This window comes from Leguminivora glycinivorella, chromosome 5, assembly GCF_023078275.1.
Source record: "Leguminivora glycinivorella isolate SPB_JAAS2020 chromosome 5, LegGlyc_1.1, whole genome shotgun sequence".
Taxonomy (NCBI): Eukaryota; Metazoa; Arthropoda; class Insecta; order Lepidoptera; family Tortricidae; genus Leguminivora; species Leguminivora glycinivorella.
This window is the reverse complement of record NC_062975.1, coordinates 4,884,655-4,907,086: the sequence shown is the minus strand read 5'-3', so window position 1 is coordinate 4,907,086 and position 22,432 is coordinate 4,884,655. Positions and strand designations below refer to the sequence as shown.

The following is a 22,432-nucleotide window of genomic DNA, read 5'->3' as shown; positions in this document are numbered from 1 at the left end:
TCCACGTCTTTTAAAATACTTTGACCTCTTATGAAACAACAATAATAAAAATGTGAAAATATTTTCTAACGATGCGTATTAAAATTGGATCTGAAAAATATACTATGCAGTATTTTTTACAATAAGCAACCCTTTTAGTAAACGTCAAGTCAATTCTTTCAATCAAAAATACAGCAAGTACCCACCAAGTACCTATCTTCCTCAATTCCCGGTCCCGTCCAAGTATTACTCCATATTTAATAATAGTACAATCTTTGTGCAAATTAAATAATGTCGGTGCAAACGTTATTAATGGACTTTTCGATTGACCCCGCCCGTTTAGGCGACGCAAGCGGTCAAAAGGCGGTTTTTAGTCAGCTGGAAAACGTTTTAAAAGATTATGTGCCGAATCTTATTTTGGCTGCTGAAGTAGCCGTGGACGGTGGGTCCTTGAAACTATTAACGGGTAAGAAGGGCACGACGGTATCAGTAAGACTGTTTGACCGTGGGCTGGTAACTGTAAACATTGAATATTACAAAGAAGACTCTGAAGAACCCTTAATAAGTTTCAAGGTAAGAATAATTCATTTACTGCTGTTGTTACAATGTCTTAAATCTACCTTTACTTGGGATTGTAATGTGTATTTTATGTAGACTCATACTGAGCATTATTTTATCTGCAATAGTAATACCTTTTCCATTTTCTTAAAATTTTGAAACTTGGATCATAAATTTAAACATTGGCGTTCAGCCAGGTAAGGTGCTATGAAATGTTTGCCAAAACATGTAATACAAACAAACAGGTCACCTATAGTATAATAAATAATAAATCATATTTCTTAACCTTTCAAGCTCCCCAGGGTTAAATATTTAAATGACTCCTTATCAATTTTAGCATAATTCAAAATTGAGTGTTCATTTTCGACATATGGGTCACTAAAGGTTAAATAAAATCTTATTGAAACTGACTTATTAAGGTATACCTGTAATTTTTTTGTTGGATTGGGAAGAATTATAATTTTCCTGTTTATCAAACATGATCATGGAATAGATGTTTACCTCCCAAGTTCAGGTTTAAGATTATTAGACATTAACCCATCATTTGTTGCATTCTGATTTTAAATGATTCACTCTCTTTCCATGTTATAAATCAATATTTTTTTTTATCAATTTTAACAGCCTCAAAATTTTAATACAAAAAATCTTGTTGTATTGGATTTAAAAGGAAGTTCTCTGAAGATCTCTGATTATTATTCTAAGTTCTAAGCATATTTTGAAATAAAATGTTACTACCTTTGAATGTCAGCGGAAGTAATTGAATTACATATATGTATACCTGCACGGGAAGCATGGTCGCGCGATAGACGATAAAATATCAGGCCTGCTATTTTATCACTTATCGCGCGACCATAATTGCCTGCCTGAGCCAGTAGAATTACACATACACAATAACTATAATTTATAAAAATCTTAAACTGCATAAAATCCACTTTAAGTTTCAAATTGGGTATCTAAAACGCTAAAAATGATGAAAAAAATCTCTATAAAAATTGTTTTTGTCCTCAACATATTCATACTTATCAAAGTTACATTGATATTTTTAAAAATTTCCGCTTCCTAGCACTAATAGTAACAAAAGAATCACAAATTACTATTCACTATTAAAACATAGGACATTTAGAATGTATGGTGTTCTAATAATAGCCCGAAACAAAAAACCCAAAAAATAGGATCTCATTCATACATATAATATTGTAATGTTTAATTAATTGCGTGTCTAATTCTTCTGGCTTAGTCAAAACCAAAAACAAGAATGTAAAGTCTATCTCCATTCAAAGTTGCCCAAAATAATTTTTATACTTAGATTTTATAATACCATCATTTGGACACAGTTACTCTGTGGCTTTTTTAATTCATGATCTGTTTTGGAGTCTACCAATGGCTAAGTGTACTGTTGTATCATTGAGTTTGATTATGTTATGACCTTCTCGGACCAACTTTATGCTAGTGGCAATCAACATGAACCCTGGTGGCAGGGTCCCTAGTCAAGAACCCATATTATTGTGCCTGTGGTAAATAGTTAATTGTGTCACATATATCAAATGCCTTGTACATATCACACTAATATAGACACTATCACATCCATAAATCTCTTTATTTTCAATGAAACCAACTTTTTGTGGATTTTAGACTTTATTCACTTGTTTTCACTTCATCTGTTGTAATCCTATAAAACTAACCAGCCAGCGATAAGGTTGAGCGTGTTTTGTTTTTTAGAACACTAAACTACTGGAAGGTTCTGTCAGAATGTCATTGGAGTGCGAAAGAGTAAAACTATTGCCGACCATTAAAAGGGGCTATAAATTTGACGTTTACCTAACTAGCTCAGGTTAGATGGTACCCTATTTGGTATTTACCCCACATTTTTTACCTATGAATGCTACCGATTTATCTAACACTTCTATATTTTTGGCGGTATATTAGACATTCGATTCTTTTGTATTTTATTTAAGTATGATCATATTACTTTATGCTACAAGACATTTTCTTTCAGCTATTTTTATATGGATACGAAGAAAAAACGCATATTTATTATACATTTGTTTTTTTTCTCACTGCCCCATTTGGATTGTTCACCCTGTATATTTTAAATAAAATTACTATTAGTCACATAATAGTTTCATGCTATTAGATCGACACCTATGTAGATTTATGTATGTTTACTTTTTATACAACTTATAATTTGATTATTTAATATATTCTATCGGAATCTAAACATATGGTTGAGTGGTTTAGTCAGCTGCAAAGTAAAGTATCCATTCTATATAAAAACTACAGGGCGGGATGCGAAACTCTGTTGCTGACTGTACACTATAATCACACGAACCGGCATGTACCTGTACCTGTACCCTTTAATGTTCCAATGATATTAACAGATTTTAAAGTACAAAACGCTCAACCTTAAAACCCTGAATAAAATATTTATTATTTGCATGTATTAGCATACTTATTGGGTTTGTTCTTCCTTATTATTTTTCAATAGTCGGCGAGAGTATTGGAGAGTCAGCTGAGAAAGTACATCAGTGTGATAAAATCCCAGGCTTACGCGCCAATAAAACGTTGCCTGTTCGGCAGGTATTATCCGACCTCAGGTGAGTTCTCATTTCTGCCTTTCTGATTACAACAGCAGGTTTAGCCGAAGTGACAATAGTTGACGTTGACGCTCCAGAGCGTATAGTTAGGAAAGAGATCTCCCTAACGGTATGCGCCGACGGGTGACTTTGTCGCCGGGCATTTTCAGAATTTGGGACCCCCCCAATTAGCGTAAGTTGTTAACAAAATAGGGAAAAAATTAAAATTTTGAAAAAACCCCCGACCGCGACCTAGTGGACCGATTGTCATGAAACATAACTAAGAACACTCCTGACTAACTCAGCTTTCAGACAAAAAAAACTAAATCAAAATCGGTTCATCCGTTCGGGAGCTACGATGCCACAGACAGACACACACATAGACAGACAGACAAACAGACAGACATACACACAGACAGACACATCAAACTTATAACACCCCTTCGGTTTTGCGTCGGGGGTAAAAAAATTAACTCACTGTCGTTTTTGTGACGATAGTTAAGCATGAAATTTCAATAAAAATATTGTTTTTGTGTTCATTACAATAAACTTCAAGCGATAATCTACAATCAGAATGTGAAAAAAGTAAATTTTTAGATATATTTTATGCTTAATTGTAGTCACAAAACTGACAGCGAATAAATTTTTGTTAACAACTTACGCTAATTGGGGGGACCCAAAGTCTGAAAATGCCCCACCGCAACTTTTCCCTTACACGTGCCTTACACCATCGGACTATGGGCTAGTATGAAAGTGCGCCCACGTAGCGACACAACTTTTCATAGAAACACATCCAAGAGACAAAAAATTCGCCCGTGAGCGCACCCTCTAAACGCTATTTCTTATAGGCATTGTCGCGACAGCGCCAGTTGCGTTGCGTTCGCCACGGAGCATGAACGATTGTCACTTCGGCTAGGCCGGCTGGATTATTACCGCGAAAATCCATGTTCGCTAATTGTAGAAAACATTGCTATAGGCTCTCTGTTTCAATTTTTCATATAAATTCACAGTCGCTGTAAATAATAAGAGACGGTCAAAAAAAACTTGGCAGTAATAAAAAAACGGTGCGAAATTAAAATTTTCTATGGGACGATAACCTTTCATCTAAAATTGTATGTATTTTGGCTGCATTGATGTTGTCGATGATTCCGTCAACGTCAAGGTTTAGGCATTCACGCGCTATGCTGTGAAAAAAATTGGCCGGTGATTTTGGTGACAAGATTTGCTTGACCGTCTACTACAAAATTCAAGTACCTACGTAATTTACTTTTTTACTGGATTTAAAACCAATGCAATAAATATTCATTGAATGTATAAATGTACATACTACATAGCTAGAGAACATTTCGAAGAATAACTTTTACCAAAACTAAAACTTGAGTAGCATATGCTCTGCCTACCCCTTTATGGGATACAGGCGTGACTGTAGGTATGTATGTAACTTTTACCAACGTATTTTTTCGGTTACTTTCCTATATTGCTACTTTTTAAACTTTGCAGTTTTTTTAAGGTTTTAATTTTTCCGTATCTGTCTTGTTGACCGAGTTGTATTTACTAAAGTCAATACGGGTAAGTGTGTCATAAGGGGAATTAAGTGTGTCTAGCCTTCACATTTAGCCTGTTTAGAACAATGATCAGTGTTTATTGAGAGTTCACACGTTTACTCATCATAAGTAGCAAGTAGCAAAAGTATAAAGACGCAAAGACATCTATGACAATGAGTAAAAAGGTCAAATGTGAAGAACAGACGCACTTTTCACCTTATGACACACTTACCCGTATGGACCTTATATATAAACCGAACTACTGGATGGCACACTGCGAAATTTGTATCTAAATTGGGCTAAATCGATTCCGAGAAGACAATTTTGGTGCCATTACGCAGTTCCGATACTCATGAATCATCAATTTATTTAGATTGTCTAACACGGATAGATAACTAACGGATACTAGAAAATTACCCTATTTTATAGCCATATATTCTAGATAGATACATCCGGGACGGGACGTAGGAATAACGTGGTTCAGCCATGTTGCCAATGAACCAAGCTTCTTCGAAATATTCTAATTTTCTATGTGTATAATATATTACAATAGCTAATAAGCTAGTAGGTTCACTGTCATGCCAATCTTCACAATATTTCCAGGCACGTGTATAGTAGTCTTACAATAAAAACAGGGACCTGCACGGGAAGCATGGTCTATTGCGCGACCATGCTTCCCGTGCTGAAGCTTTTACACGATAAATACGGGATAAAAACGGCAAAATGGAACTCTAGCCCGTCGTGACATGAGGCTAAACAATTTTTTTTAACTAAATACTAATGCCCCTCCACGTGCCTCGCTGTGTGGACCCGGCTAATGACACACTAAAAATAAATCTTGGTCCATATGCTGCTAATTAAATTTCATTATGACGTGAATCTGTTAAGTACACAGTAACGTAGTAACTAGCGCTGATGTCCTTAACTTCGTGATGGTGAAAGATAAACGTAGGTATAGGTAATACTCGGAAAACACTGTTATCTAATATATCCTTCGGAATACGAAATGCACCGCAGCAAAATCTTGATAACATCAACCTACTAGACCATTAATAGTTATTTGTTATACAAGGGGGCAAACTTGTATTTTAACGCCGAGCGTGGAATTGAAAACGAGCAAGTGAAAGGATTCTATAGTTGAACCACGAGCGAAGCGAGTGGTTCGAGAATATAATCCTGAACTGGCAAGTTTTTTAACACTCGAGAAGTAAAATACATTTGCACCCGAGTGTAACACAAAACTTTTCCCCTGACTATAGCGAGGAAACTACAACGCAAAAAATGCATTTATCGCTGCTTCCAGTAGTTCCAAAGGTGGTAAATCATCTTTATTACTAGATTCACCTACTTTTATCAATTTTAAGGCTGTTAATTTGACTTTTTTCAAGGTCAAATTACTTTACCCACTAGTGGATAAAATGCGTTTTTACCCGCTGGTATTAAAGGACAAAACGCGTGTTTCCGAGCTAGTGAGGGGAAAAATATCTTGCCAAGCTATTAGGTTGTTTACACCCCTGGGTTCCTAGTTCCTACTTATTTAGTTAATATATACGCCCTGCTCATTAGAAAAAAAAAAACAGTCCTATAAAGTATGTTGTTTATTAAATCAACTAGCTTTTGCCTGCGGCTTCGCTCGCTCGCGCTAAATTCGAAAATTGCGGAATGCTCTATACAAACTTCCACCTTCTATTTTAAGGAAGTGGAGGGTTAGGAACAGACAAAAAGTATATAGCCTATGTCACTCTCCATCCCTTCAACTATCTCCACTTAAAAAGTCACGTCAATTCGTCGCTCCGTTTTGCCGTAAAAGATGGACAAACAAACAGACACACACATTTTCCCATTTATTATATTAGTATGGAAGTATGGATATAATATACCCATACTCTGCACTTTAGAAAGATCTCAGTCCTATGTGTTGTTTATTAATCAATTTATATGGACAGCCTTGACTAATACCCGTTTATGTTTTCAGATGAAAGACTTCTAGAGTACGATATCGACAATGTTGTGTTCGACGAACAGTCCCCCTTCCAGAGGGTGCAGATAGTGCACTCAAAGTCCCTTGGGAACATGTTGGTGCTAGACGACTTGCAAAGTGAGTAAACTTATGTTTAAACATAGAGATTAGAGTCATTTACTTAAACCTACATACTTCCTAAATAGGGGCCTTACGAGCACACTGGTGTAATCTACGAAAGTGAGCCATCAACCTTAGTGTAATAGACATTTGGAAGCTTATTATGTTCCGACAAAATAGATTATCAATAATCTTGCTTCATGTTATAGTTTTATCTAGATGTTTCTGACTTCTATTAACAGTCGTAACTCGCGTCCAAGCGTTTTAGCATTTCGTTCGGTAAATCTCTTACATGAATTTACTAGCCTAGGTAATAAAATAGCTTTAAAATTCTTGGTGATGTAATGCACGTGATAAGAGTGTTGCACGTTCTAAATAACTGGGTCGGACGCTAGTTATCCGATTGTAACCTATTTACAGAGCAAACTTTAAATTAAGAATTATATCCAAACAGAATCCTTGTCTAAAAACTTCATACACATGTCAGTCTCGCTGACAAGAATTTTGAAACAAGCTTACAATAATTTGTTAAATAATTTAATTTGAACAATGGATACCGATTCTCACGATTCACAGGATTCAGAATCTCGAAAAATAGACCTAGAAATAAAATCAATCATAAAATCATTAGCAAGTTTTGAAAATATTGGTACAAATAATGAACAGGCGAACCCTACAGATGATAACGAGGACATGCAAGCCCAACCAGGCACTTCCATGAACGCTGTAGCCAAAGAAAGTAGAAAGCGACAGAGGAAAACATTTAGTTTACCAGAACGTAATATTCTAAAACGGGTTGCCAAGGTACGAGCGGTGATAAAGATAGCAAATGTTATAAAAACGTTGGGGATCAAGTCGTACAGAGCTAGAAGAATAACAAAGAGACGCGTTAGGAGGCCAGTGCAGAAACTTTCTGGGAAACTTATGAGAGACTAAGATGCTAACCGGATGCTAGATGTATCCCTAATTTGTGGAATTCGTTAATTGTTTGTTAGTGGTGTTATACAATAGTTTAATAATTATTCTTCTTTGTTAAATAGCGATACTTTAGGTGCTTACTTTTAGCTTATTAAAGTTATTATTTATGATTATAGTGATTTCATTTTATATTTGCCATTATACACATAAGCATGAGCAAAAAGTTTCAAGTATAGGCAGACAATCATGGTCGCGCGATAAATGATAAAACATCTGGCCGTCCCTATCGCACTTACAGATAGTGAGATAGGGACGGCCAGATGTTTTATCATTTATCGCGCGACGATACTTGCCTGCCAGGACAGTAGTACTTAAATAACCCTTCCAAGCTAAAACCAGCCTATATGATGGACCGGAAAATTGGTCATATCCTGGTGCTAGAAAATTCAATTTGGGCTAATACGGGTAGGTAAGTACAAAATGTACAAATAAGGTACATAGTACAGTAAGCGGGGCAAATCTCGACTCTGGGGGCAAATGTAACTTTTTTTTTTTTTTATACTACGTCGGTGGCAAACAAGTATACGGTCCGCCTGATGGAAAGCGGTCACCGTAACCTATGGACGCCTGCAACTCAAACAGTGTCACATGCGCGTTGCCACCCATTCGAAACTTGTACATTCCCTTTTGCTGTGTTAAGTAAGTACACAGCAAAAAGGAGTGTACAAGTTCCAAGGAGGGTTCGGGTTGCCGACGACTCAAAGGACAATAGACGGAACAAGTTAGTCCCGTAAGTCCTCCCGTCATCAGCACACCGCACCCTCGTTGAGCTCTGGCAGCCTTACTCACCGGCAGGAACACAACACTATGAGTAGGGTCTAGTGCTATTTGGCTGCGGTCTTCTGTAAGGCGGAGGTACTACCCCAGTTGGGCTCTGCTCTAGATTCGAGCGAGACGATATCCGCTGTGCTGTGCCCTACCACACAAAGCGGAGTATCATTCGCTATGCCCTACCTCCTACAAATACCTAACTGGTCCATTTTTCAATGTTTTACAATGTTTGCATTATTAAATAGAGTGTTCAGTGAATACATGTAGAACTCAACATCATAGTGTAATAATGGAAAAAATGGATTAGTTACAATTGCCCCCCAGTCGAGATTTGCCCCGCTGTACCTTACAGTGTTTAGGAGACACACATTTAATTAAGAGTAGGGTGGTCACTTTCGACAAACGAGAATTTATGAGGTCCTTTAGGCACTAGTCCCACCGCGAGCTAGTAAACTATGAGCTATCGGCTATAGAAACGAACAAAATATAATCACTCCCGTGTAAATAAAAGAGACACGGCGATGTTTATAGTTACTCGCCCAGCGGTCAGCCATTAATATTGCCATGTCTCTTTTATTTGCACGGGAGTGCTTATCTTTTGTTCGTTTTCATAGCTTACTAGCTCGCGGTAGGACCAGTGCCTTATTCAGAGTCTTAGGTCGCCGCTACTATATTTTTCTGCCAAAAGTGTCAAATCAATAAGATCCCTTCCGCTTGTTACAGAACTTATTCGATTTAATTTCTAGTAAAATAAAATTTACAGTTTCATTAAATTGTTATTCTGCTCTTTTACAGATATTTCAGAAGCTGATCTCGTATACACAGAAACTTTGATGCAGCGAGGCAAGGAAGACTACGAAGGAAAAGAAATTGTAATATTAGGTAAGGATTATTTTTTTTAATAACTGGTACAAATACAAATAATTTATTCAGCAAATACCTAACCACAGGGGCACTTCTTACGTCATACCAATACAAATCTTGTACATTTCAATTTAGATAAACTGATTATTTCAACGAATAAAATTACATACCTATTCTATTCGATTTGAAATAAAACATAATAAAATGAACCAATTTATTGCGTGTACATACACCATTAAATCTATCACGCGCACATTTCAAGGACCGTATGCTTTGCTATAATACCTATAGACTAATGATTCACTAGTCACGATCACGAACTTTACACATAGAAAAGCCTTTACGTAGTAAAGCTTTTCAGAGACCTTGCGTCATTCCTATAGGGGAGGGCATTTTCGCAAGAACAGTTAAAAAAAAGGTAGGTAAATTTTATGTTTTTGTACTCAGAATCACGAGCCCTTTCGATCTAGGACAAATACGGAGCCCTAAAAACAAGAGATAAAAAATGGTCCCTCTTCTGTAACCGTTACTGATGTAACCAAAAACATATATAGTGTGTACGTGGTTCGCGAGCCTGCAACGAACGCAACGCGAGCGGCTCACAGCGATCGTATTTGTCGTGCTAGTCCGGTCAACGTTAGTACCTTTTTGTCCTGAAACTGACTGAAACAGCATGACCTGTTCGTGAGTTTTCGTGAAAATAGAAAGGAAAAACATTTCGCACTACATCTGGGGCCCGTTTCTCGAAAGGTACAAGCCTTGTATTACAAGTGCGCGAACTGTCAAATCGTATGGGTTGTCATGGAAACACACTTGTAATACAAGGCTTGTACCTTTCGAGAAACGGGCCCCTGTACTCAATATAGAGTCATTCGTTTACTCGAATGGTCAACTAGTGGGCCTGGCACTAGCCAAAGGCTAGTTTTAGACGGGTATTATTATTATAGTTAATGTTGTGTGACTTGGCCGTTAATTGAAGGGTAGCGGTTCTGGTGACAGATTGGTGCAATGGTGTCATGGAGCACCTGGTTTTGTACCCTTGTGTACCCTTCAACGGCCAAGTCACACAACCTTAACTATAATAATAAAGAAATCGCAGTAAGGAATATTTTAAGCCCGATATGTTAATATTTTTATGTGAATATCTTTAAATATGTCTGAGTCTCACGGGAGTTTTATAGTTAAAAATCGCAGTAAGGAACCTTATAGACTTGGCACGACTTTGTCTAGATTTCATTACTTTTTAGAGATAAACAAGCAGCTCCATCGAGACTTGGCTAGTTTTTTACAGAATGTTTTTAGTGGGATAATATACCCTGAAATAAAATACATTCTCGAAAGTCACAGTCACCCTTGGCCTTGACTCAAACAATTATATGACATATAATTAGCCCTTCTATAATGCACAGCATCTCACTTATGATGCGTTACCACATACATACCACATACATAGGATTCACGAACTCAGCAAAAGTCTCATGAAAACGTAATTTTTAGAACACATTATCCTATGCCTTTGAATTCCCTTTTTTAGGGTTCTGTACCAAAAAGGTACAAATGGAACCCTTATGGCGCGACTCCGTTCATTTGTCTGTCTGTCACATTACTAATTATCTCGAGAACTACTTATGCTATCGATTTGAAATTTGGAATGAATTTTAATATGTTTAATGTGACAACAGGTGGTGGCGACGGTGCACTCCTATACGAATTGTTGAAGGAAAAGCCTAAATTCGTATGGATGCTCGAAATCGACGAGGTGGTGATGAGCGCGTGCAATAAGCATCTGCGATCCATTTGCGGCGACGTATTGGAGCGACGAAAGGGGCCTAACTATGAAGTGAGTAGATTCCATGTGTATCTAGACATTGATTATAGAGTACCTAAAACCTGCAAAATAATAAATTACGATTGACGCTCAACTCAATGAACATACAGATGTAGTGCGTAAAGGGTTTCCTTCGTAATTTTCCGGAAACGTTCGTATTTGTCATGCTGGTTCAGACAATGTCAGTACATCTTGTACTGAGACGTCTGAGACTGACCGACTCTTTTCGCAGTACATCCGTCTCATAGGTTTACACATGTAATTATCGGCCGAGGCGAAGGAAAAGGAAAAAATGGAAAAATTTACGCTTTCGGCGGGACTCGAACCAGCCGCAGTCTAGGCGGCCACCCAACCAATTGAGCTACGGAAGCCACCGACTTCACAAATCTTTCCATTCTATTTCCTTTCCTTGTGCATACACACATTTGGGGTGACGTATAGCGACATCTACCGACATCATGTAAGGTCACCAAGAGTCTCAAATCCTATAATACATATCGTCACTACTTTTAAATGAAATGAAATGAAAATGAAATATTTATTTTTCAAGTAGGCATATTACAATGCGCATATGAACGTCAAATAAAGCTACGCCGGCTCTAACCCTACGCCTCAGCCTCGAGAAGATTTCAGTCCCCCCTCAGTTGGGAGGGGGGTATCCACTATGGGACCGGCAAGAAACACGGCGGGCAACTTCTTTTCAAAACATTACATCTTATAACTAACATGCATTAAATAACAAGATACAATTTAACATGCAAAAGTATTCATCAAAGAATATGAACAGACTAGGTACTCTATGGAAATTAATTTCAATAAATTATATTATTGCTTAATAATACGTCGTTCTTCTTCAGAGAAAACATATCAAATTGTCACAGAAGAAAAAGATAATATGAATCTCAATATCATTAAATATGTAATTTACCTACACAACATAAAATATAAAATATTTGATGTGCTTTCTTATCTGAACTGTGTCCTCTATACATAATACAATTATTTTAATTGCTATTCGTTTTTTATAGTTTCTGCCGGTCTATCACATACGGTATAGAACACAAACAGTAGTTGTTAACAAAACTCGCTCTAGCGGGACTGTAGTCCAATTAGGAGTGCCACAAGGCTCAATTTTAGGTCCATTCCTGTTTTTGGTTTATATAAATGATTTGCCATGTATAGTGAAAAACTTTTGTGAAATAGTACTTTTTGCTGATGATACATCACTGCTTTTTAATGTTGACCGAAAATCTACGGATTACAATGTAATTAATAGCACGTTAGCTGATGTACTGCAGTGGTTTACTGTCAACAATTTACTTCTTAATTCTAAGAAAACCAAATGTATTCGATTTTCTCTGCCGAATGTTAAACCAATCGATACAAAAATACTTTTGAATGATGAATGCTTAGAGATGGTAGATACAACACTGTTTCTTGGTTTAACAATGGACAAAAATCTACAATGGAGTCCTCATATAAAGAAACTAGCAAGCAAATTAAGTTCAGCCGCATACGCCGTTAGGAGAATCAGGCAACTGACTAATGTTGAGACAGCTCGCCTAGTGTATCATAGTTATTTTCACAGTGTAATGTCATACGGTATTCTGGTTTGGGGCAAAGCAGCTGACATACAGACTATCTTTGTATTACAAAAGAGAGCCATTCGTTCTATTTACAACTTAGGAACACGTGAATCAGTAAGAGAACTCTTCAAAGAAATTAATATCTTAACTGTAGCTTCCCAATACATTTATGATAGTATAATTTATGTTGTTAAGAATTTAGACTGTTTCACTAAGAATTCTGATATCCATAATTATAACACTAGAAACAAAAATAAGCTTGCCATAAAGAAGTTTCGTGTCCGTAAAGTACAGAAGTCATTTGTTGGGCAATGCATTCATTTTTATAATAAGTTACCTGACACTGCTTTGAGATTACCCCTCCCAGCTCTTAAGAACTACTTACAAAAATCATTGATGTTAAAGGCTTATTACAGAGTCGAGGACTATTTGACAGACAAACATGCATGTAGTGATGTGCCATGGGAATATTCCCGGGAATGGGTATATTCCCTTTGGGAATATTCCCGGGTATATTCCCTTGTTTCCGGGAATATTCCCAAAACAGGGGAATATACAATTCAAGTTAAATACATTTAAAAATAAATAAAAAATTGTTGAAATTAATAGTATGTTCAATTATTAACTGACTCTCATTAAAAACAACGTCTATACATAATTAAATATAAGTTTTTGTTCAGTCATAAAATAATTTTTCCCTTTCGTGATGCACTTATGTGCAATATTTCTTTGTTTTGTTACTAGAGCTTTCATGTCTCTATCTCTTTCTTTCGATATATAGGTTATCTCGCTTCCTCCAAAAGCATTTACCGTGTTGCACTTATTTAGTTATCCAATATATCTGGTGCTTGTAACACGTGCGTAGATGTGCTCAAACCATGAGACCGAAAAGTAAAGTGTTTGAACATTTTACTACTCACACAGTGAACAATAAAGTCACGTATTGTTGTAAATACTGCAATAATGTGTATTTATTTAAAAACGCTACAAAATTCGCGTGCCATTTAGGCAAATGTCCCAAAACACCTTGTGACATTCAGTGTTTATTTAAAAACCGTGAAAGACCTAAGTCCACCAGTGATTTTAGTGAATCGTACGGTGAATCGAGTTCTTCACCACCCGGCAGTCAAAATCGAGAGACAAGCCAAGCCTCTGGTACAATGTTTAAGATACTTAGATTACTTAGTGAGATTTTAATGATTGTTATTGATTTATAATTTGAAATGCAACTATGATTGTACAATGTTTTAAGATACTTAGTGAGATTTTAATAACTATTATTATTATAAATTGAAATAGATATCATACACGAAAGAAAAAACGGCAAGGCCCACTGGTGGCCGAGCCGGGAATCGAATCGTTTTTTCTTTCGTGTATGATATCTATTTCAATTTATAATTTATATATAGTAGTGTGACTACTTGAAAAAAGAACAAATCAAAAATAATTCAATAAAATAATTTGATTTGTTCCCTAGTTGTAACTATTATTATTGTTTTATAATTAAAAATGCAAACTACGATTATACAATTTTAATGTTTAAGGATCTTATTGACATTTTAATAATTGCTATTGAGTTATAATTTGAAATGCATCTATAATTAATGATTATACAATGTTTAAGGATCTTAGTGAGCTTTTAATAAGTGTTATTGATTTATAGTTTGAAATGAAACTATTAAAGACTGTATCGTTAAGTATGAGGACAACTTTGAGTAGCCGTATTTATTTGCTATTATATTTTTTTCTTAAAACAAGACATAGGCTTAATAAGGCACATAATAAGGTTCACATTTTGTCCTAGAAACTCGACGTAAAGCAAGTGGTTTAGACAGTATTGACTTAATCCTCCCGAGTAACAATTACGATTCCGGACAAATGCTACTAGAAAATTCACAAAGTGCGTAAAAAACGATACGATTGCGAAAAAAAATTGTACTGTGTGAACCTCAACGACATATGATCCACAAAGCAGAATATCTGGACATAGTCTAGCCATAGTTATTTTTAAGAAATAAAGTTCAGGATCTGTGTATGGCGGCCATTTAGAGAATGTGGCATGGTGCTTCCTCTAACTCCGACTTTGATGTCGAATTTAACTATCATACACTGTTTATATCGATTTGGTTTAGGCACTGTTCAAACACCGTGAATGTCAGTTAGACTTTGGCCTATGGCTAATTTTTTTATCTGTTTCTCTCATCCTGCTTGCATCAAAAATTTACGACAATCCGGAACGTTGCTCAAAATAGCGTTTTTTTTAATTATATAAATTCACCGCATTTATTCTGCAAGTACCCAATTGAAAAACCATGAAGAGGACTCTTAAAGAATATATTTTGGCAGCATATTAACCTTTGTTTGTTGAAATCGTACAAACAGTCATTGAAATATTCTCAAATTAAGCCAGATAGGGGTTGTCCGAAATTTATTTGCTAGACCTTAATGAAAGTACCATAGTCTCTAAAATAAATAAAAAAATAGATCTTCTTATATCAAATAGTGCTTACCAATACCTTCAGATCATACTCTCGGAACATAATAATATAAAATTATGCACATGTCAACATTTAGACGAGGTTTGTTTTGTCCTTATACTTATCGATACAGTCCTTATTGTACAATGTTTATGATACTTAGTGAGATTTTAATAATTGTTATTGATTTATAATAATGTCTAACATGTGAAACGTTTTAGTAACGGTGCAATACGACAGCTAGTCAGGGACCAAACGACCTCTTTTACAAAAAGTCGTCGACATCTCTTCTAAATACCTAAAACAGGTATGGATGTGTTCCTCGTTATCTCCAGATTACGAATTGACCTGTTTTAGTTTAAGGAGGGGGGACGGGTTGAGAAAAAGGGGGGAGAAAGATGGCGGCCGACCATCATAGATATTTATTCACATCTCGAGTCCTATGGCACCAATCTGTTCGTGCAAGGTGTCGTTTGAAAGCTTATTAAACCTACTTTAATTGTTTTTAAATAACTATACTCATAAAAGTAACCGTTTACGAAATATTTGAAAATATGTGTTTTTTTATCGCGCGTGAATTGCACAAGTAGTAGAAAAAAATGCGTCTAACTCAATAAACAATAACTTTACCGCAATTGATGTTATTATAAAATTTTTGCGTCTATTCATGCTCTTTCTAAAAATATAAGTTTCATTGGTATATGCTAATATATAACCATGTAATTACGAATTTGGTTTAGCAGGAGTCACTCTGCCCGGTCGCAGAAATGGGCGCTGACCGTAGTAAAGTATTCAATATTTTTGAGGTCCTATTTTACGGATCCATATGCGAGAGGTATCGTTTCAAAGCTAATTAAACCTACTATATTTTTTTATAAATAACTATAATCATAAAGGTAGCTGTTTAGAAAATATTTGAAAATATGTGTTTTATAGACCATGAGTCGCACAAGTACCTACTGGTAAAATGCTTCTTAATCAATAAACAACAACTTTTCCGGAATTGATGTTAGTATAAGATTTACGCGGAATTTCGTGCGCTTTCTAATAACATAAGTTTTATTGGTGTATAATATTATATAACCAAGTAATTACAAATATGGTTAAGTAGGGGCCACAGCGCCCGGCCACGTATGGATGCTGACCGTCGCCAAACTTTCTATATTTTTCAGATCCTATTTTATTTAACAGGAATCTTTTGAAAGCATATTATGCGTACTATCATTAGTTCTCAATAATTTTAGTTGTAACTGTAGTAGCTAACAAAATATTTGAAAATATGCATTGGGACCGATGTGAGTAAAACATGCTTCTAGCTCAATGAATTATATTTTTTCCGCAATTGATATAATAACAAAATAAACGGCGAAATGTATGACCTTTTGCAAATAATAAGTTTTGTCAGTATTGCATAAACAATTAATGTTAATTTATCCATCATACTCACTGCGCACCGTCATATACATGGATGACCATTTTCGTTGCCGTTTTCATAATTTTTAAGATTGTATCTTGGTGCATGACCAATAAACAATAACTTTACTGCAAATAATGTTATGATAAGATTTACAGGACATTTCATATGCTTTCTAAAAATATAAGTTTTATTGATGTATGATATTATACAACCAAGTAATTACGAATTTGGTTTAGCAGGTGTCACTGCACCCCCGCGACGTAAATAGGTGCTAACCGTCGCCTAATTTTATGTATTTCTCAGATCCTATTTTAGCGATTAATTTGTGAGAGGTATCATTTGAAAGCATATTATGCGTACTATCGTTACTTTTTAATAATTTTAGTCGTAATTGTAGAAGTTTACAAAATATTTGACAATATGTGTATTTTTACTGTATATGAATAGCATTCGCACTGATACGAGTGAAACATGCTTCTAGCTCAATAAATTATATTTTTCCGCAATTGATATAATAACGAAATGAACCGCAAAATGTATGGCCTTTACAAAAAATGAGTTTTGTTAGTTTTGCTTAAACAATTAATGTTAATTTGTCCACCATACCCACTGCGCACGGTCAATCGTCATATAAACGGATGTCCTCCGCCGTTGCCTTAATTTTTTCATCATTTTACAGATTTTATTTTACTGATCAATTAAGTATATAAGTAAATTCGATACGTGATAGATTATATTTATTATGAATATACGATTAGTGAAATAAAATCAGAAAAATCATGAAAAAAGGCAACGACGGTGGACATCCATTTCTATGATGGTGCGCAGTAGGTGAGCTGAACAAATTCAAATTAATTGTTTATGCAATACAAACCAAACTTATTTTTTGTGTAAGTCATACATTTTCCGTTTATTTTGTTATTATTTCAATTGCGGAAAACTATAATTTATTGAGCTAGAGGCGTGTCTTATCAATGCCAATGCTATTCATGCACAGTAAAATACACATATTACTAATCAAATATTTTGTAAACTTCTACAGTTTCGACTTGAAATATTAGAAATAAAGATAGTACGCATAATATGCTTTCAAATGACACCTCTCGCAAATTTATCAGTAAAATAGGATCTGAGTAACGTAGAAAATTTGGCGACGGTCAGTCAGCACCCAATATCGTGACAGGGCGCAGTGACCCCTGCTAAACCAAATTCGTAATTACTTGGTCATATATTATCATACACCAATAAAACTTATATTTTAAGAAAGCGCATAAAATTTCGCGTAAATTTTATACTAACATTAATTGCGGTAAAGTTATGGTTTATTAAGTTAGAAGCATTTTTTATCTGTATATGTGCAACTCGTGCTCGAAAAAAAACTCATGTTTTCAAATATTTTGTAAACAGCTACCTTTATAACTATAGTTATTCAAAAATAATTATAGTAGGTTTAATTTGCTTTCAGATGATACCTCTTACATATGGATCCGTAAAATAAGAACTTAAAAATATTGAATACTTTACTACGGTCAGCGCTCATTTTTATGCGACCGGCGGAGTGACCACTACGAAACAAAATTCGTAATTTAATGGTTATATTATCACTTACCAATAAAACTTATATTTTTAGAAAGCTCATGAATAGTCGCGTAAATTTTATAATAACATCAATTGCGGTAACGTTATTGTTTATTGACTTAGAAGCATTTTTTACCAGTACTTGTGCGATTCATGCTCGATAAAAAACACATATTTTCAAATATTATGTAAACAGCTACCTTTAATACTATATTTATGTGTGAACAATTATAGTAGGTTTCATTATCTTTCAAACGATACCTCTCACATATGGATCCGTAAAATAAGACCTCAAAAATATTGAATACTTTACTACGGTCAGCGCCCGTTTATGCGACCTGGAGGATAACCCCTGCCAAACAAAATTCTTAATTACATGGTTATATATTATCATATACCAATGAAACTTATATTTTTAGAAAGAGCATGAATAGACGCGAAAATGTTATAATAACATCAATTGCGGTAAAGTTATTGTTTATTGAGTTAGACGCATTTTTTACTAGTACTTGTGCAATTCATGCGCGATAAAAAAACACATATTTTCAAATATTTCCTAAACGGTTACTTTTATGAGCATAGTTATTTAAAAACAATTAAAGTAGGTTTAATAAGCTTTCAAATGACACCTCGCACGAACAGATTGGTGCCATAGGACTCGAGATGTGAATAAATATCTATGATGGTCCGTCGCCATCTTTCCCCCCCTTTTTCTCGACCCGTCCCCCCCTCCTTAAACTAAAACAGGTCAATTCGTAATCTGGAGAGAACGAGGAACATATCCATACCTGTTTTAGGTATTTAGAAGAGATGTCGACGAAAATCGTGAAGGAGACGACTTGTGGCTCTAGACTAAGCACAAAATAATGCCAGATCCGGTATTCATTATTTAATTTAAGTGCTAGTGCTACACCGTTACAAAAACAAACAAGGCACATAATTTACTGTGATTTTTAAATTCAACTGTGATGATTTGTATTAATTTAGTGAATTAAAAAAAATATATTTTTTTTAAATTGGGTTTTATTTCAACTTTCCCAGCAACTATGGGAATTTACCCGGGAACATTGGGAATAAACCCCGGGAAGAATGGGAATTTACCGGGGAACATTGGGAAATTACTTTTGTATGCGAGTTACACTAGTTAATGTCTCGGTATATATATTTATTATAATGTTTCAATAGAATCTTCGACAACATAACATATAAACATATTCAATTTCAAAATTCCCCAATATTTCCTTACTGAGGGAATATTCCCGGGAATATTTCTGGGTATTTTCCCACCTAGGGAATATTCCCGGGAACGGCACATCACTACATGCATGGCCCGAACCAGAAACTACAAAAAACGAATAGCAATTAAAATAATTGTATTATGTATAGAGGACACAGTTCAGATAAGAAAGCACATCAAATATTTTATGTTGTGTAGGTAAATAACATATTTAATGATATTGAGATTCATATTATCTTTTTCTTCTATGACAATTTGATATGTTTTCTCTGAAGAAGAACGACGTATTATTAAGCAATAATATAATTTATTGAAATTGATTTCCATAGAGTACCTAGTCTGTTCATATTCTTTGATGAATACTTTTGCATGTTAAATTGTATGTTGTTATTTAATGCATGTTAATTATAAGATGTAATGTTTTGAAAAGAAGTTGCCCGCCGAGTTTCTTGCCGGTCCCATAGTGGATACCCCCCTCCCAACTGAGGGGGGACTGAAATCTTCTCGAGGCTGAGGCGTAGGGTTAGAGCCGGCGTAGCTTTATTTGACGTTCATATGCGCATTGTAATATGCCTACTTGAAAAATAAATATTTCATTTTCATTTTCATTTCATTTTCATTTTTCATTTTCATTATCATGCTTCCAATTTTATCACTTATCCACGCGGATAAGACAACTGTCACTCTCACACTGACATACTTGCCAAAGCGTGACGGATGCTTTATCCACGTGGATAAGTGATAAAATTGGAAGCATGATACGCCGGCTGGTTCGGGCCATGCATTTAAAAACTTGTATCTTCGTCTGTCAATAAAAAGAAAATTGTAGTAAGTATGTATGGAATGCATATAGACTTACTGCGTTTTAACTTTGAGGAACAGCGTGAGATACGAGATTTTTTAAAAGTAGTGACGATATTCATTTTTTTATTTTTATGCATACATACACTTAGAAATGTTTCTGTTACAGATAATCGTAGAAGACTGCATGTTGACCATAAACAAATTCATCAAGGAGGGCAAAAAAGTGGACTACATATTCGGAGATCTCACCGACATCCCCATCTCGGAGTCCGCCTGCGGAGAGCTCTGGGAGTTCATGATCACCATCCTGAACTCCTCCTTCAAGATACTCAAGCCTGATGGGAAGTTTATGACGCATGTAAGTACCCCTTGTTATCTAAGGCCGACAGTCCACTATCATATGTTTATCATAGAAATATGATCATAGGTCTGTCTGCCTCCCTTTTTCTCCTTGCAACGTGAAGAAAAAGGACGGCATGTTGCCTATGATCATATTTTTATGATAAAGAACACCTTTATGTCAGCGGCTAATCCATCAGCCAGTTCATTGTCTCGTGCTCTGAGTCGACGGAGCCCCGTAATGCGGGGTTTCGGCACGCGTTTCTGGTACGTTGGACACATACAGCCTTGACAGGAAAAGTAATGTCAACTATTTTGACATTTCTGTATGAGAAAAGTAAGTTGCTATGATTAAATAAAAGACATTTCTACTCTTTTTTTTTTTGTCAAGCTTTAAAAACTTGTGCCTTCTATTGAGGTTCACGTTCGCTTGGGAAATAATACAATGTAATTACTTAATTATTAACCTTGTGATTTCCTAGTAACCTTTATCGTTATATCTATCACAAAGTGTTATTGAATTATTTTTTAAAAACAGGGCAACGGCGCCACAAGCTCAGAGTCCCTCGAGCTATATGAGCAAGAGCTCGCCAAGCTGAAGCCAGCCGTCAAGTTCTCCAAGAGCCGGGCCTTCGTGCCCTCCTTCCTAGAGGACTGGATCTTCTACCAGATATCCTTCTCCGCCAACAACGGCGCCTAACAACCGACCAAAGACAGTTCCTTGCACCAGAAACATGTTGACACGTGACGCGACGCCACCCGACGCGATGCGAATCGACGACGTATAGCCGGTTAAATGACACTAGATAAAGGCGCGAAATTCAAATTGTCTACGGGACGATAAACTTTTTTTAGTGACGGAAATGGTTTGTCAGACTATTACTGCAATGTTCTGCCGCTAAAGTGCAGCACTATTATAAACCGTAGAGCAGGGAATCAACTTTTTGCAGTCATGGATCGCTTTTAAAATTTAACCTTTAAAATGTATATCAAAGTTAATTTTTTTATGTCAATTTTTTGACACAAACAGACGAAGGGTAAATACATAGTTCCGTGGACCCCTATCAAAAGTATTTTAAGAAAATGATTATACTTGGATTAGATTTCCTAATGAGTATGTTTACAATAAATACAGTAATTACCCTCTGCGGACCCCTTTAAGAAACCGGGGCGTAAAACTTTATATTATACATACATACGTATTTTACCTACCTTTGAGTTTTTAATATGACGTTGATGACAAAACTGTATGATTTAAAAGGCGCCTAGCCTTCAGATATAACATATACTAGAAAAAATTCGACGGGTACCTTGGCGGTCGAGGTGGTGTAACGGTTTAGGACGTCAGCCGCGATAGCTGGAGACCTGGGTTCTATTCCCGTCTCCGCCACCAGTGGGCTTTATCGCTTTTTTTTTTAGTGTATGGTATCTATTTCAGTTTATAATACAATTTAATTCGACTTGCGTCGCGTCGGGTGGCTAGTATCACGATGTGTTTCTACCATTATTCCTCACCCTAAGTCATATTGCCATATATGTAGTTAGTATTATTGTTAAGCATACACGAGTATTCGAAACAGTATTTGACGATTTTGCATTTGCAGAGTTTAGTTTTTAAGCGTAAAATACACCATTTGAAGCTATATTGTTGGTATTGATTTAGTGCTTGTTTTGATTGTTTTATGATAAATAAAAGTATTTTATCACGAATATTACGTTTTCTACTATTCTAAAAAATTCTATACTATTAGGTATTTCTGCATGATTTTTTTATTTTCACGAGATATTCATATATGTGATAGATAATTTCTTGCTCTGG

General features: G+C 35.6%; 1 protein-coding gene across 1 annotated transcript; it reads left to right on the top strand.

Annotated features, from left to right (window-relative positions):
• Window positions 1-155: 155 nt before the first annotated feature.
• On the top strand, window positions 156-22,323 carry LOC125226084 (spermine synthase). The gene is made up of 7 exons (XM_048129935.1): window positions 156-552; window positions 3,023-3,131; window positions 6,630-6,752; window positions 9,279-9,365; window positions 11,030-11,187; window positions 20,441-20,632; window positions 21,152-22,323. The coding sequence occupies exons 1-7, from the start codon at window positions 271-273 to the stop codon at window positions 21,311-21,313; spliced, it is 1,113 nt and encodes a 370-aa protein (XP_047985892.1). The 5' UTR covers window positions 156-270; the 3' UTR covers window positions 21,314-22,323.
• Window positions 22,324-22,432: the final 109 nt, after the last annotated feature.

Excerpts from the sequence above, each read along its gene's own strand:
- LOC125226084 (XM_048129935.1), top strand. The coding sequence starts at position 271 with ATGTCGGTGCAAACGTTATTAATGGACTTTTCGATTGACCCCGCCCGT. Across the intron at positions 553-3,022 it reads AACCCTTAATAAGTTTCAAG|TCGGCGAGAGTATTGGAGAG; the intron begins GTAAGAATAATT and ends ATTTTTCAATAG. Across the intron at positions 20,633-21,151 it reads ATGGGAAGTTTATGACGCAT|GGCAACGGCGCCACAAGCTC; the intron begins GTAAGTACCCCT and ends TTTTAAAAACAG.